A 16,103-nucleotide genomic window follows, 5' to 3' on the forward strand; every position below is an offset into this window, starting at 1 on the left:
CGATGGATGCATGCTGTCAGTACATTTTCTCATGCCAGCATTTCAGTTTAGATTGTCAAAAACTAATTTTTAGTTAGAATCAAAGTGATTTGATTCTATGTACCCAAAGTAATTGCGCTCATCAACACGATGCTGGAATTAATGTTTCATGTATTTTTCTTTTCACGAATCTGCCGTCATACACTGGCCATCTGACGGTGGCTTCTGATCCTAATGAGGCAGTTTTGAATGTCATTGTAAATGAAACTGATGCATAGGGGGCAGATTATTATTTATTTCCCCCCCCCCCCCCCCCCCCACTGTCTAATGGATAAAAAACAAAGAAATGGAAACAAAGGCACTCAGGTGATGCCTAAAAATAAAACAACACCCACACATCCCTTCTTTACCAAGGTGTTAGACCCCCGTAGATCAGAATAGAGGGGGGGTTGAAATGTTGCTGCACTCTCCAAATCAAAGGCTTTTTTTACTTTCAAGTGTCAACTTGGATTTTCCATGTTGTCAGAACAAAATGGTCACTATGTTTCCTGTCTTTTTTTCCCCCCCCACAGAACAAAGCCTCTTATTATATTTGAATTTAGCCATTACTAATGGGTCCCTGCTGAGATTTGTTCGGTGTCAGCGGTGTATTCAGTGCTTAATGATCCTTCTCCTCTCTCCTCCCCGTACCAGCATGGGGGCAGGCAGGACCGGCTGCTACATTGTGCTCGACGTCATGCTGGATATGGCTGAGTGTGAAGGAGTGGTGGACATCTACAACTGCGTCAAGACCCTCTGCTCCAGACGGATCAACATGATCCAGACTGAAGTGAGTGGGAGGGAGGGCATCAATGTTTTCGCTGAGGCTGACACTGTTAGCTCGCACGTTTGATCTTCACACAATGAAGTAGTGGTGCTCAGTTTTCATTATTTTTTACGACATGCATGTTTCAACTAGAATTATATTCTGTTCAAGTTGGAGAAGTCTCCAAAAACGTAATTGCTACAACCACAGCATGGTGCTTATGTGCGGGAGTGACATTGGAATTTAACGGGCATGAAATGCTCTGAATCCATCACAATGGTTACATGCTGTTGAAGATGTATTTTAAAATAGAAAAAAAAAGAATGAAATTCGTCTAAAATATCACAAAGGTCTCCTGTTTGTTACAAGCACAATGTGCCCATGAAGTTTAAGATATAATATTCTTATTGTAATGTTTTTGTAACACCAAAAAAAACAAACTAGTTCCAAATCTCCTCATCAGAGTTTAGTGATAGTTCCATGTAGATTGTAGCTTTGAGTTTTACATTCAAAAATACTCATGAGAGAAAACTCTCTGCAAGTTCTTTGTATTTTATCAGTGGATTATTAACTCTTTGAGTGCCATTCACAACTAAAGAAGTTTTTTGAAACCCAAACACTCACTGCCAACTCTGACATTGAAATCTGCCTCTTTTCAACGGCCAATAACTCTGGAATGAAAAATGGTAGGAACACACCAATGAATCTTCTTATCTGATGAAAGAAGATACTTTAATCTTTCATTTGGTTGGTTCGCCGTTTGCATAGTCATAGTAAAGAATATTCTCTGGGGCTTGGAAGATCGGGAAAAATGCACAAAAACTTGGGCACTCGGCATATAGCTGAGTTGAAAATGGCTGACACTCAATGAGTTAATCAAATGATGTGTTAGCTTCTCAACTACTCCTCCTGTTTTTGTATGGTAATGCAGAAAGATAATCTTTAAAGATCTGATTATGTTTTCATTCATGTACCATCATGCACCGCCATGTTTCTACAGTCGAGGACTGGACGTATTAGTGGTCAGATAATGATTGGGGAGGGATGCATTTCTTAACCACACCACTAATCTAACCTCTATAATGAAATCTTGAAGCTGAATGTACTATCCAGTGAAAGACAAATATAATCTAAGGGTGTATAATGTTTCTGGTTTACTCATCAAACATACACAATTATGCTACAATATTTACTTCCACAAACAAATACCTAACTAACTAAATATTCTTGTATTTTAAGTGTACTTTATTTGAATTCCCATGCTTGATATACGAACCGGACATTGTTTTTTTTTTTTGTATAAATACAACGTATTTTCTTATTAACGCATCTGAAAGTGAAGACGCTACAGAGAAATACCCAAACAACTATCTCCTTTTGGATTTTAATCCATTTGAAAGCACATTTCTCCCAGTACGGACCACATTCAGAATTCTAATAGTAGACAGGGAAGACAGTTTTATGCTTGTACTTCTGAATGTATCCAGGCCTGTTTGATCTTTAGTTTGGTTTGGTGTCAAAAACATTATAGAAATCGTGTGCGTGTTTTACCACAATGATGCATGACTTCGGCATGTTTTTGCAAACCCAATTTTCATCCAGGAAAGATTGCCTAAGGATTGGAACGGCGATGTGAAGGCTGCACGACAGTTATTGCTGTTAATCAACATTCAGCAGCAGTAATTAAAATTCTACATTGTTCTTCACAAGCGAGCAATTAACAGTTTGGAGAGAAAATGCAGTTGTGCGATTATGTAAACTCATCGATGCTTTCTTCTTCTTCCTCTTCGTTTCCTGTCGTCTGCCTCTTTAGGAGCAGTATGTGTTCATCCATGATGCCATCCTGGAAGCTTGTCTGTGCGGCGAGACGGTCATCCACGTGAATGAGTTTGCACTCACCTATAAGGAAATGCTGAAGGTCGACTCTCAGAGCAACACCTCGCAGCTCAGAGAGGAATTTCAGGTGAGGCATGAACCCACAACGTGCTGTTATAACATTGTTATAACAGTGTCTATATTATGGCTCTCTTGTGTGCGATCGATCACACTCATTTCCTCATCGTCTCCGAACCTAAAGCTAAATGGCCGTTTCCGGAGGATTCTGCTGTCACCGTCTACTCTAAAAAAAAAAAAAGAAATGTTGACACCATATTCAAAACACATCAGGTTTTACCACACAAAATACTTTCCGTCACCGCTTTATCAGGTGTGCCTTGTGAAAACCTTAGATTGCCATGTAATGGCCATTTTGGATGCTGCCGTTTTCGCTGCTGTTGAATGGCTTTTTCTATTGTTTTCTCCAACACATTGATATCAGGGAATGTGGGACAAGTAATAGAAACGTATCGCCATTAAGCACAATAAAGCACCGCAAAACGCATCCTCCAAAATGACCCTTCAGCTGTGTTTCAGCCGGACTCTGAGCCTGTCAACGCCAGCTATTACATTTTGTATCTAGATTTCCGGATGTGTTTCGTGATTGGAAAGTGACCTTCTCAGCATCTTTATTATAACAAGCAGCAGTGAAAATACGGGGCGTAAATGGGAAAATAAGATTATTTTTTATGAAGATACCGATTGCAATTTAATATTGGGTGTAAATAAAGTGTTAACGCCGTGCTCCTCATGAATTGAGTGTGATTCACACTTAAAAGGTCGATTTGCAAGGCAATGTGTCAATATTTTTTATTTCTTTATTTGGATAGAAATAAACAAAACGCTGAACAACTGGTAGATTTATCCAAACAATATTTCTGCAAATGTGTGACTAATGAGTTTAGCCCTTTTATTCTTCCAAAAGGCTTCTAAGCAGGGCTACGGGTGCAGATTAGTTAATCGTGGAACGTTTTGCACCAATGTACATAAAACGTCCAAACTAGACAATGCACACTGCATTTAAAAATAAATCATAGATACTGTTTCACCTCACGTGTCCATGATTTGTTCCCTGTGTTTCAGCTGCTACTGAACGTTTTGCACACACAAAAATGCTTGAATATTAATGTTGTGATTTCATTATGCATAAGTAAAAAAAAAAAAAAAACATGGCATAAAACAGATTGCAACCGCTGTGACTGCGTTGCAGCTCCGAGGAAGGTAGAGAAAGCTTTGCAGTGTTGTTGACGGCAACTCAAACTACAGTGTCAGTGAGGGTGGAGGTGTTGTATGAGGTGTCAAACCTCTTTCCGCCCCGCTTTTACTATTATGGGCTTAGATGTTATTATCCACCGTGCCAGACTTTGATGCGACATGACTTCTTCCATTTGACAACAGAAGGCTAATTGTGAATCTATTATACATCCTTTTCATGGATGCTTTTATACTTGCCCTCCTGTGTGTATCTTTTCTTGAACTGTAGATCTTTTAGAATGTAAATCTCACAGAATGTTAGAGAATAAAAGCATGAGCAGCAAAGTAATAATAATAATGAACCCAAGGACAACTTTCATCAGTGGGAAAGACAACATTTCCTTCAGCAGGTTTTCACATCGGGGTCAAGAGCATCTATTTGTCTTTCATATAATGGTATTGGCTTGTCCAGTTAATTTCAGTTATAATCATGTTATTGATTGCTGGCCTTTGGTCACGGTAATTACATTTCTTTCCTTTCTGCATGCAGCACAATCTCCTCCCCTCATTGCTGTACAATATGGCAGATTTGTGATCACAATTTGTAGCCGGGAAGCAATATTCAATTTACGAGATGGAATGTTCTCTTCATTTAGGCTAAACAGAATTTGAATGCAAGTTAGATAATCAGTTCATTTCCATTTCCATTGCTTCCTAATGTGCTTATTCATATTATATGAGCTTGTGTTAGATGTGTTTTCATCCATTAAGCCTTGTGGAGGCTTTGACTGATAATTAATGTGGGTTTTTTTCCCAAGTTTCCCGGAGATGATTGGAGATAGTTGTGCTTGTCAGTCTATTTTGAGTGGACTCCATCTGCCTTTGAACCCATTTCTGTTCCACCACATTAGTTTCCTCTTATCTGTTCATTTTCAGCCTTTCATTTTGCCTCAGCACCCAAAACACGTCCTTAAACGCAGACAGCTACAAACTATCTAATCTACACCCTCCTTTCTGCTTCACTTTACTGCTTAGACTCTGAACTCTGTGACTCCTCACCTGGATGTGGAGGAGTGCAGCATTTCTCTGATGCCCAGGAACCGCGAGAAGAACCGTAGCATGGATGTCCTGCCTCCGGACCGCTCCCTCGCCTTCCTCGTCACCGCCGACGGGGAAGGCAGCAACTACATCAACGCAGCACTTGCTGACAGCTTCCTGCGGCCCGCCGCCTTCGTGGTGACGCCACACCCGCTGCCCGGTACCACCACTGACTTCTGGAGGCTCGTGTACGACTACGGATGCACCTCAGTGGTGATGCTCAACCAGCTCAACCAGTCCAACTCTGCTTGGGTAAGAGGACAAAAAGGTAGCAACATGATGGAGCTCAAGCCTTTTTAATGGTTTGTTGCATTTCATATGAATTCATCTTGGTGCAGGTTGACTTCTACTTCCCTCTGAGAAATGTGCAGCATGTATTAACGAAAGGAAGAACAGGGAGTCTGCAGCGCCAGGGCCAAATTCCTGACAGTTCAAACACTGTTGGCAAATGTAAATCTGAAAATAAACTGGTCTGGAAGGAAAGATGAGGAGCTTTTTTCTTTCCATCGATGACTAAATAAAGATATGGAACAAAACGCGGATGCCTCCACCGTAGTCAGACATGCAGCAGTTTAGCCAGGTCACAAGCAACAACTGAATAAAAAAAAAAAAATGCATCCCCTGGACTTTTAAATGCAAAAGAAATTAAGCAATCCCTGCAAATGGTAAAGTGTCTCAACTACTTTCAAAATGTAGCAAAACTGATTCAATTAAATTGAAGAGTTAAACTCTTCCCTCTGGAATACTTGTTTGCGCCGGAAAACTTGAAAGTGTAAAAAAAAAAGCTATTTTATGAGTGCAGTGCATTATTTTATCATGCTGTATTTTCCAGAAGCTGAGGACTGTCTTTTATTCAGAAGGTAGAACAACGACACTGTTTGTTTAGCTTTGTAGACCATTTCCGTGATGGTGGGGTTACATCTTCATGAAGGTGCTGATCATTGTTCTCTTTTTTTTTACCTTTTAAAAATGCATTAACCTAATATTACCTTTAGTGAATGCATTAATCACTGGAATTTATAAATTAAAAAGGGACTGCTTGGCCTCGGAGGAGGTCCCTGCTGTACTGAGAGTTTTCCAACTGCTTAATTATTGTCGCTGTGTATGAATGTTGAAAATGATCTGTAGAGGTAATCATGAATAAACATGACTGCTCATTTTATTCCTTATCATTAAACATGGGGCGGTGGTATAGTGACAACATGACCAGCACATCACTCCTTCCTTTAGATAAGACACGAATGTCAGGGTCCGGTGATAATGGCTCATTTGTTCACTCTTTAACTCTTGCTTTGACATTCAGCCTGTTCATTTCATTAATGTCTTCTTATCATATCTCCCCGCACCTGCTCTCCTACGGTCTTCATTCTGCCGTCTCCCTAACTCCGATCGTCAAGTTGAATTCCCTCTAAACATTCCCTCCACGCCAGTCACTAGTACACCTGTCCTTCCTGTGTCACTCGCGTGGTCTGCCTCTCCTTCCTTGTCACTCAGCAACAGTGGATTAGCGGCTCCCCTCCCAGCACGCACACGGACACTCGGTGTCTCCTGTCTGAATATATAAATGTTTATCTCTCTTCCTGCCCAGTGTCACCTGTAAATACCCCTTCTGTCATTTTGAAATGCCACCGTCTTATCTGACTCCAAGGCTCCCTTCAGAACCCAAAGTCATTGTGGAAGACATTTGCATGTTGACATTGGGGGCGGGGGGGCTACATCTTTGAAGCCGCTCTGATTGGAGAGCTTGTTCATCCACCAGCCTCACGGCTAACTTCCTGTTTCTTTTTTTCGCTCCCAAGCAAAGATAAGTCTCCTTCTCTATTAATTTATGATGTGCTAATGGTAATTATTTGCACTCATGAATAATTCACACTATAGGTAATTTTGGTATGTGTGAAAGATTGTTCCCAGTGACGAGCAGGTTGTTTATTTTCTCGATCATTTAATTTACGGCTACTTGTAGATTATCATTGTCATTTAGGCTCATGGCTGTCAATACTCAGGTGCCCTGCCTCGAGCAGCTATACCTCGACTCCTCTGACATCTCCTCCCTTCTTCCTCCTCTTCTCTTCTCCTCAGCCTTGTCTGCAGTACTGGCCTGAACCAGGCCTCCAGCAGTTTGGGCCAATGACGGTGGAGCTTCTGTCCAGGACGGCTGACGATGATGTCATCATCCGTCTCTTCCGCGTTCAGAACATCACTCGGGTAATTGGATCGAGCACAAGATGAAAAGAATAGTAGAGAGCCTATCAGTGAACTAGAAATCTTGATTTCTACAAATTCTGTTCATGTATTTCAAGAAAAGATGTTTGCGTCGCTTTAATGGAAGGAAATAGTAGGATCTGCAGTAAATGCAAGCTCCTGAATCACTTCTAGGCACCTTCATATGTCAGGTTGACATAAATATGATGTTAGAATATCTAATCTTCTCACTAAATGTGTGATTTTCCTTTAATTGTGGACATCAACAACAACAAAAACACTCAAGTAGCCTCCTGTTCAGCTCCATGTTGCTGTGGGAGACATTTCATTTATTTTACTTGTAATGAAGCCTGATATTAATGTAGTAACTTTGAATGTGGAGCTCAGTTCCAGCTGGAGTTGTTTTTTTTATTTGCAGTGTTTGGAATGATTTGCTGCTTATTAATCATGCTTTTGAAAATAATATGCTAATGTTATGAGCCATATATATCCCACATATTCTCAAGACGTATTTCATAAGCAGACATGATTAGCACAATTGTTTTTTTGTTTTTGTTTTTTTTTATCTTGACTTTGAACAAACTCAATATTTCTAATGTGGTACTGATGCATTTAGGGGTTGTGAGTGTGTGTGTGGGTGTGTGTGTGTAGTAGTAGTAGTAGTCTCGTGCCCTTTGACCTCAGTAGGTGTCCAACATTCCCCTGCAGCAGCTTGTTTAGCCCATGCGTCCTTGTGCAGTCTGCTCAAGGTGACAAACCCTCCTAGCTTTTGTGCCGTTTACCTGACCTTTAGTGATACCCTGTCAGTGCACCCATCAGCTGCTTCTTAACCAGCCCATAAGTTACCTTGAAACCATATAAAAAAACCACACAAAAAAGCATGTTCCAACGTGACCTCTCTGCAGGATCCTGAGGAGACAGACATCACAGAGCAAGACACCAATAGCCTCTGTCCTAAGAAGGTACTCCAATGTCCATTAAACACAGAAAATATACTAAAAGTATTGATAAAGAAACTAATAACTGGGTTTAACAAGTGTAATATTATCCGGATGACTGGCAGGATCTATGGTGTCCGGTACAATGGCAAAATGTTGGGTGTTTTAACCACTTTTATTGCCATGGAGCAAAGCTGAGCAGGAAACATTGAGGCTAGCCTGTTTCCAGAATGGTAATACAATGCAACATAAAAAGTATGAAAGAAATATACTTTGTTTCTCAAAGGAAACATTTTTATTTTGAAGAGAAGTAAGCCTCGCATTTACAAACTATTAATTGAACAAACAAATCCACAGGGTATCCTCAGTTAGAGCATCATTTCTTCCGTCCGCCTGCTGCGTTCCTCATGCATGTGCTAGATGAACTAATGGAACTGTGAAGAGCAAGCTGGTAGCTTTTCTGACATCACCATTAGTTTTCTGGGACACTTCCAAGCTTGAGTTTAGGTTAACCGCTCAGTGGCATTTTAGAGGCCAGAAAATGTCAGCATTTGCAAATCTGAATGAGGTAATGAATTGTAACTCGACTCTGCAGTTACCCTCGGCTCGACCGTCCTTTTTAGTATTATTCTTCTGCTTTGATTTTAGCACCCCCCCTCGACTTTGTTTTCAGTTCACCTTCCTCATCCACCTCCGTAACCTCCAATTAAAGCAACTCTCCGGTCAAACTTTAGCAGGATTGAAGTGTTCACAGAAGCCCCTCTGGCTGGTAAACAGACGAGTGTGGAACATGAATGTGGAATGCTGAAAGCTTTTGTCTCACTTTTTATGTATTAACTAAATATATTAACACCTCCACAAATCTCTTGCCCATCGACAGCTTCAGGAAGGTCAGCTTGTGGTCCGTCACTTCCAGTTCCTGCGTTGGTCCCCATACCGGGACGTGCCCGACTCCAAGAAAGCCTTCCTCAGCCTTTTGGCTCAGGTTCACAACTGGCAGATGGAGTGTGGAGAAGGACGCACCATTGTCCACTGCCTGTGAGTCCATGATATCTACACTGTCCTAGAAAAGAGGGGGTGCGGTTTCAAACAAGATAAATATGTTATGCCAATTGTGATTTTTACACGTCTAAAATCTTGTGGGAGTCATGCATCATTTGTCTGAGTGGAAACAACTTCCAGACTTTCCATTAGGAGCTTGACCGGACATTTTGCTTCCCAAGTACAAAGTCTTTCTAATGAGATGCAACAATGCATTCACCTTTCTCACCTCACTCCTGTAAATACGATCAAACTACTTTTTTGCGAGTTCTTGAATTTCCTTTACAGAGAAATGTCTGTGGTGTTTGTGTCTTTTCATTAGCTGGTTGAGTGCGGTTGCCTGCCTCCCATTAAAACAATCCCCATCTCCATGTTGAGGTCCTCTGATCCCTGGAGGTCAGGCTGTGTGTGTTAGATGTCTCATATCTTATTAAATCCCCACTCCTGTATTTTAATGAGAATTTTACCCAGATATTCATCATGAAAGTTTTGCCATTTGGCCTTTTCTGACAGCATGCTTGATCTGTGCTCAGTCAAACGGTGACATTTCGCTATGTAGCTCCCCCCTTCGAGAGGCTGCACATTATTAGGTCACTCGTGTCTTTATTCTTCTGTTCTGTGTGTGTGTGTGTCTTCTTTATGGAGCAGGAATGGCGGCGGCCGCAGTGGTACATTCTGTGCCTGTACCATGATCTTGGAAATGATCCGTCACCACAGCATGGCGGACGTGTTCTTTGCGGCCAAAACTTTGCGCAACTCCAAGCCGAACATGGTGGAAACAATGGTGAGCAAAGAGCTTTTACTGCAATGTATGAAATATACAAACAAAAAAAGTGCTCTGGAAGGAAATCAAATGAATAAGGCTCTGGACATAGATCCTGATTGTGAATTTTAACCATGTTCATATGTATATTTAGAAATATGATCCATATTTTCTGTAATTAAAAGCAGCAGATTACTGAGCAGGTGTGTTTAGGCTGCATGGACATGGCATTACAGATGCAGCATATTGAATACAGGGTCAAAAGGAAAGCACGTGGGCACATATTGGTGCGATTTCTCTTCATGTAGCACATGTTGAAGCAAAAATGCATTGAAAACAAATCAACTTGGGCAGTCGCACACATTTGTCCTCATCTTTATGAATACGTGAACGCAGAGAGACTAAATAAATCGTAGGAAACAAAGGAACAGGTTATTGATAAATGATTCAGTCCATCAGTCTGTAAGTTCCTCTGCACACTTTCTTGCTGTCTTGCTACAGCCATGAAAAATAGCAACGGAAATGTGTTATGGAAAATAATTGCGCTAAATATCGTTGTTCTAGGAGCAGTATCGCTTCTGCTATGATCTGGCCCAGGAGTACCTGGACTGCTTGGAGGTCAGATAGCACTAATCCCTCGCCTCGGAACCTGACCCTGCATCCTGGATCGCTGCTCGTGACGTCCATGTATACAGCTCTGGTTGTCTCCTTCACCCTGCCTAGATGAAATGTCATCTGCCATGACGACTTATTGAGAAAGCTCGCTGGACAACCTGTAACATATTCCCGGTACCCCTTTCTTTTTTGATTTTTCCCATCGCCGCTCTTATCCTGTCTTTTGTGCAACTTTTACCTCTGCCGAAAACGGGGACACGCAACGGGAGTCGAGTTCAATTTATAAACAGCCACTGTCAAGGCAGCCGGGACTTCCTGTTGTACACCAAGACTACAGGATTGAAAGAGCTCAGCTGTGTCCTGCCTTACTACGAACAAACACAGGGAACTGCAGTTGATGCCAACCACTGGGTGATATTTTGTGTTTGTTTGTAACACTGTAAATGGTGCAAACTGCTGTGTGGGTGAATATTTCATGTTGTAATGTATTATATTGGAATTTCATTGAGCTGACAGTCGAAGGTGAACCGAGGGAGAGAAGGGAAGAAGTTGGTCAAATCTGAGAGACATATCTGTACAGTGGAGTTGCCCTGGACCTAATTTCTCTTTATTTATCTTCTGTGTATATACCGTAGATGTTTTTTTTTTGTTCCTCCTTTACACAGTCGTTCCTAGATGTTTGGCATTTTTTTTATCACTGTGTCAATCCATTCATTGTCTATAAGTGGGGACCACTAAAGCATCTGCATGCCCGGTCTTTAAGTGTTTCATTGCAGTGTTCGGCCCAAGTCTGCTTTAAGATGGATTTTTTGACGCGAATTCCCTCTGCTCGTGCCGAGAGAACCCCGTAAGAATAACCACGCCTTCCCGTGCGAGTGAGGAAGACGGCAAAACATCTGTCGCTTTCTACATTTCTATTTATTCAGTGTGTTTTATTTTCTAAATACTGTATAAAACATGAAAATTTAAATAAATAAATTATGTTGTTGCCTAACAGTCAAGCTTTTTGGCGAGGTGTCCTTTTTTTTTTTAATTCTTCCTGGCAGAGGACATGAATTTCAACAGCGTAGCATCCCAAATTCTTCAAGCTTTCAAGCAACGTTATTATAAACCATTCCCCTTTCAGCTACGTAGCCAAGAAGGTGATAATGGAGAATCATAACTCTGTGAAGATCCAATCATAATCTTTAATCCATTCAGCAGGTGTCCTTCATTGATGAGTGCTGCCTTAGTGCATGAACACACACACACACACATCAATATCTTGGACACCAAAGGTCATCCTGATTACTGTTCCAATAATTTGCATATTATGAGCACCAGTAAGAGTACATTGATAGAGTACATGATAACTTGGATTTTTTTTTTTTAGACCAATGCTGTGAAAGTGTGCAGGATCATCCCCTCCCCTCTGTCCTAATTGTGCTCATCAAGGACTGGATCCAATAATTTAGAGACCAATAGCAAAGCTTTAAGTCTGCAATTATCCAAATGCTGCATACAGTTCGGTGATTAACCAAGTGTCTCTTTGCTCCCCTCTAAACACGATTAAATGAGCTGAAGTAGCGGTATTGCAAAGCCTGGAAGTTGCTTGAGTCTTGGTTTTGAATCATATCTGAGCTTTGAATTAGTGCGGTTCAAAGCCGTTCCTAAAGTTGCCTATTTGGCCTCCATTTTAAAATGCCAAATAAATAAATAATACCTGTAAATTACAGTAAGTAATTAAAGTTATAAATTGGTTTTCAGACATTTTAACACATTTTTATGACTGTGCCCTGTTCTGCTCCAGCCCCCATTTAAATTTTCACAGCTGCACTTTGAGAAGGCATTTATTTCTAAACACGAGTTTATGATGGATGAGTTGTTGATGCCCCCCCAGCAGCACCATTGCCACCACCTCCCACCCACTTTGTGACTAACTGCTTAAAAATCCCACAGTTCATTTGCTTGACCTGTGTTTTAATAAACGCTTATCAGTTAATTAGCAACTTTAATGGACTTTTTTTTTCCATTACCACCAAACAGAGCCTCTAGGATTGAACCACCTCTTTAATTGTAGCGGTCTTGATGATCCATTGATCGAGGGCCGGGCACACTTAATCTGCAAGTGGCGCTTTACAAGTAGTGTCACATCTAGTTAATGTGTCTTATATGAGTCGCTGATAAGCTCTGGTGATTCACGGTTTGACCCCTTTCTGCACTGCTTCTTATCAATATGCTGGATGCCCCTGCTGTCGGTGCACATTTTAAACGAGACGCAGAACCCTGGCAGCTGTTTTCAACAACAAAAAAAGCTGAAGAATGCAAAGCCAGCAGGACAAGTGAACTCCAGGAATTGTGAAACGATGTGATAAAGGTCAAAGGCCACGCTGGGGGGGTATTGGTTCACTGTCACTGTCAGTCGCCCACATTCAATTCCAATCTGTCTTTGTTTATGTGAGGCAATAGATATCCCTTTACAGGAAGTGAATTATGCTGGAAAGCTGCATAATGTGTAAAATAAATAATAAATAAATACACACATAATTACTATTGTGTGGTGCACACAAAGGCAAGGGGATGACACTCAACTCAAAGCAGCTGCTTATGTCAGATTAGTAAAACCTGAATTTTCTCTTTTTTTTCCCCCATGTGTTGTTGCTGCAGGAAATGTAGGCTCCCAGGTTTGGTGCTGCTGTCTCTTTCTTTTGGCAGCTAATTTTAATGCTTAAGAGTACGGCGTTAATCTCATTGTCACAGCAACAGTGTCTGTAATTACTGCAAAAGCCATTATTTCACGTTGAAGGGCTGCGTTCAAGCACTGGAACTGAGCATTTCTAGGGTGCTGAATGCAACGGAAAGCAAAAGGAAAAAGCTGGAGACGGGAGGGGGGGATATCTGGGGATGTTTATCTTGATGAATTCATTAATCTTATGCTGTTTTCTGCACACCAGCAGATAAAGCACATTCAGTCAAGGCAGTCAACAGAAACAGAGATGATCTCATTAAGGGAATGGTACAGCCCAGTAATCCTAAAAGTGGACGCTACCTGCAGTCGCTGCCACTGTACACATGAATACTTTATTAATTTGCTCTTTTGTTTCATTTTTCATTTTTATGCCCTCCTACAAAGAGAGCAATCACAATGGATCTATACACACATTATGCTGGTTGGAATTCATACTCACAAGTTATTCATTTCCAGATAAAAGAGCTAAAACAATGAGCTCTTTAAACAGAAATGAGCCAAGGACAAACGCGACTGGGCTGCTTTCCATGAGAGATCTGCTAGCGATGGGTTACAGTTTGCCTTATTTCATCCCTGCTGTGTAAATCCACGACTTTTTAAGTTCTGTAATCAATCGGCTTGTTTTATGCTTGTTTGTACAGCTCATATTGTCAAGGCCAAATTGGGATGATGGGATTTTCTCCCCCGACCCATGCGAGAGCACACCCCTGGTGTCAGACGTCTGCAGAAGAGTAACTGTGTAAATACAAATACAAAGACCAATCTTTCCCTCCTGCTGACTTTGTATTGAGGCTACACGCTGTAATACCTCCTTAATTTTCACACAAATTCACAATTGTACGCCGGCCGATTCAATTTGAGCTCACTTTATCTGCATGAGGATTCATCTTATCGCTAGATTCCTTTCAACAAGAATGTAGACCAGAAGGTCCGTCATATCGAATTATGTCGCACAAGGTCTCCAGCAAGGCTGCTGATGAGAAAAGGCGGTGTTTTATTTTTATTTTATTTTAGATAATGTCCCATTCAGTACGGCATTCATCATTGATTATGTCAGGCCAAGATGATAGAATGTCCATGAAGGCTGCAGCTAATATGGCAAATAGGTCATTTGGTGAGAAGGCAGAATATCCCATGGCGGTGCTGGGAATGTGGGGCAGGAAAAAAAAACTGATACGAAGGCTCTCCCACCCACGACATAATCTATTAAGGTGGGAGGGAAGGCAATGGCCAAGGGCCGAGTCGATAATGACCCTGCTTTATCCCGGTGGTTTGCGGTTTGCAGGGTCTGCATCTTCATCTTCCAACTCTGTGCGACAATAAGTTCAGAAAGAGGCCAGGGCCTGAAGGTGGTGTGACCTGAAGTGAGCGGACTGATCTGAGAACCGCTGAGTTCCCTTTACATAAACGCCTCACTTTTGATAAATCCAAATGCTTTGAGAGATTGGTGCCTCGCTCTCACTGATAACTGTGATGCCATTATACATTATATTTGATGGTAACTTCTTGTATTTTTTTTATTTCAAGGTTTATTGGATAGAGTAGACCATAGTGGAGCTGACAGGTCAGTCTGGGAGAGAGAGAATGCTATAGGGCTATAGGGTGCAGCTAAGGTCAGCCAGAGCTGAATCAGTGATAATATCCAGTCGATCACCATGAAATCAAACCATTCAGCAACAGAAAAGAATATATGTTGTCATGACAATCATGCAATGTCAGGAGTACAGGACAGAGGCCAGGAGGTTAAATAAGAGAAAATCAGTATTTTATTACATTTACTAACGTACAACCGTTTGAGGAAATTATGGATCTGTGTGCTGTCTTATTTGGATTTCTTGTTTTTTGTCGCCCTAAAAACAGGGATCGCTTCTCAAAATCCAATTTCCTGACTCATCTATCTGAACATTGTTCAGTCCTATGCTCAACACACACACACACACACGTTAAACAATAGCAGCTAAAATTCAAGAAATAAACAATGAATGGGGAGAAAATTGTTTACTTGTGAAATACCATGTAAAGCGTCTTTGAGTACCCAGAAAAGCGCTATATAAAATCAATGCATTATTATTATCTAAGAATTCAGCAAGATCATTTTACTTCCCAACAAATTGTGAACAGAGTTCAATATTTCTTCAAAATATTGTTCATTATTACCTCTACAACATATTTGGTTATGTTTCCATCCATGTTTGCTTGTTTGTTTGTGTGTCAGCAGGAGTAGTACACGCAGGGAAGACCTTAAATTTAAACAAAATAAATCATGAGATTTCACATCATACCATACGTGTCCGTGTTACTTAAATTTGAAGAGATCTGTGCCCCCCCCCCTAAATTGTGAAATATATATGGCCTTATTTCATATATGAAAACTACATTCACATTTGTCCACCACGACTGTAGCGAGTCCATCCATTGTTTGTATGAGGAAAGGAGCAGACAATCACAGCCAGAAAACAAAACCGGAGTATGAAGGCTCTGTGGATGGCTTGCAGAGCAGAAGCAGACAATCTACAGAAGGAGCCGTGACTGAGTTACTTTTTTACTCCCTGCTACGTTCTTTCACTTACGTCTGCTTGGTGGTGGATGAAAGGCCTCTGTGCCTCGCTGACGCTCTTTTGATGGAGAGACAGTCGGCAAAGATCTCGGTTTGTCTGCACACAATGAATACCAATGCCGCCATCACTATTCATTGAACTCCTACCTCACTTTCACGATGCATGTGCTGCTATACTGACTCGCCGGGGGGCAGGTGAAGTGTCCCCGTATTGATGACCCTATTACTGTTCAATACTCCAGAGATTCAACTGCACCACAGATATGCGCAACAGCATTGCACTGCTGAATTGATTATTGAACACAGTG

The 16,103-nt window shown here is 41.2% G+C and overlaps 1 protein-coding gene across 1 annotated transcript; it reads left to right on the top strand.

Annotated features, from left to right (window-relative positions):
- Nucleotides 1-673: 673 nt before the first annotated feature.
- LOC137915051 (receptor-type tyrosine-protein phosphatase U-like) lies at nt 674-10,522 on the top strand. Its single transcript, XM_068758534.1, has 7 exons — nt 674-808; nt 2,598-2,747; nt 4,889-5,203; nt 7,031-7,156; nt 8,972-9,129; nt 9,781-9,916; nt 10,460-10,522. The coding sequence occupies exons 1-7, from the start codon at nt 674-676 to the stop codon at nt 10,520-10,522; spliced, it is 1,083 nt and encodes a 360-aa protein (XP_068614635.1).
- Nucleotides 10,523-16,103: the final 5,581 nt, after the last annotated feature.

Source organism: Brachionichthys hirsutus, unplaced genomic scaffold (genome assembly GCF_040956055.1).
Source record: "Brachionichthys hirsutus isolate HB-005 unplaced genomic scaffold, CSIRO-AGI_Bhir_v1 contig_543, whole genome shotgun sequence".
Taxonomy (NCBI): domain Eukaryota; kingdom Metazoa; phylum Chordata; class Actinopteri; order Lophiiformes; family Brachionichthyidae; genus Brachionichthys; species Brachionichthys hirsutus.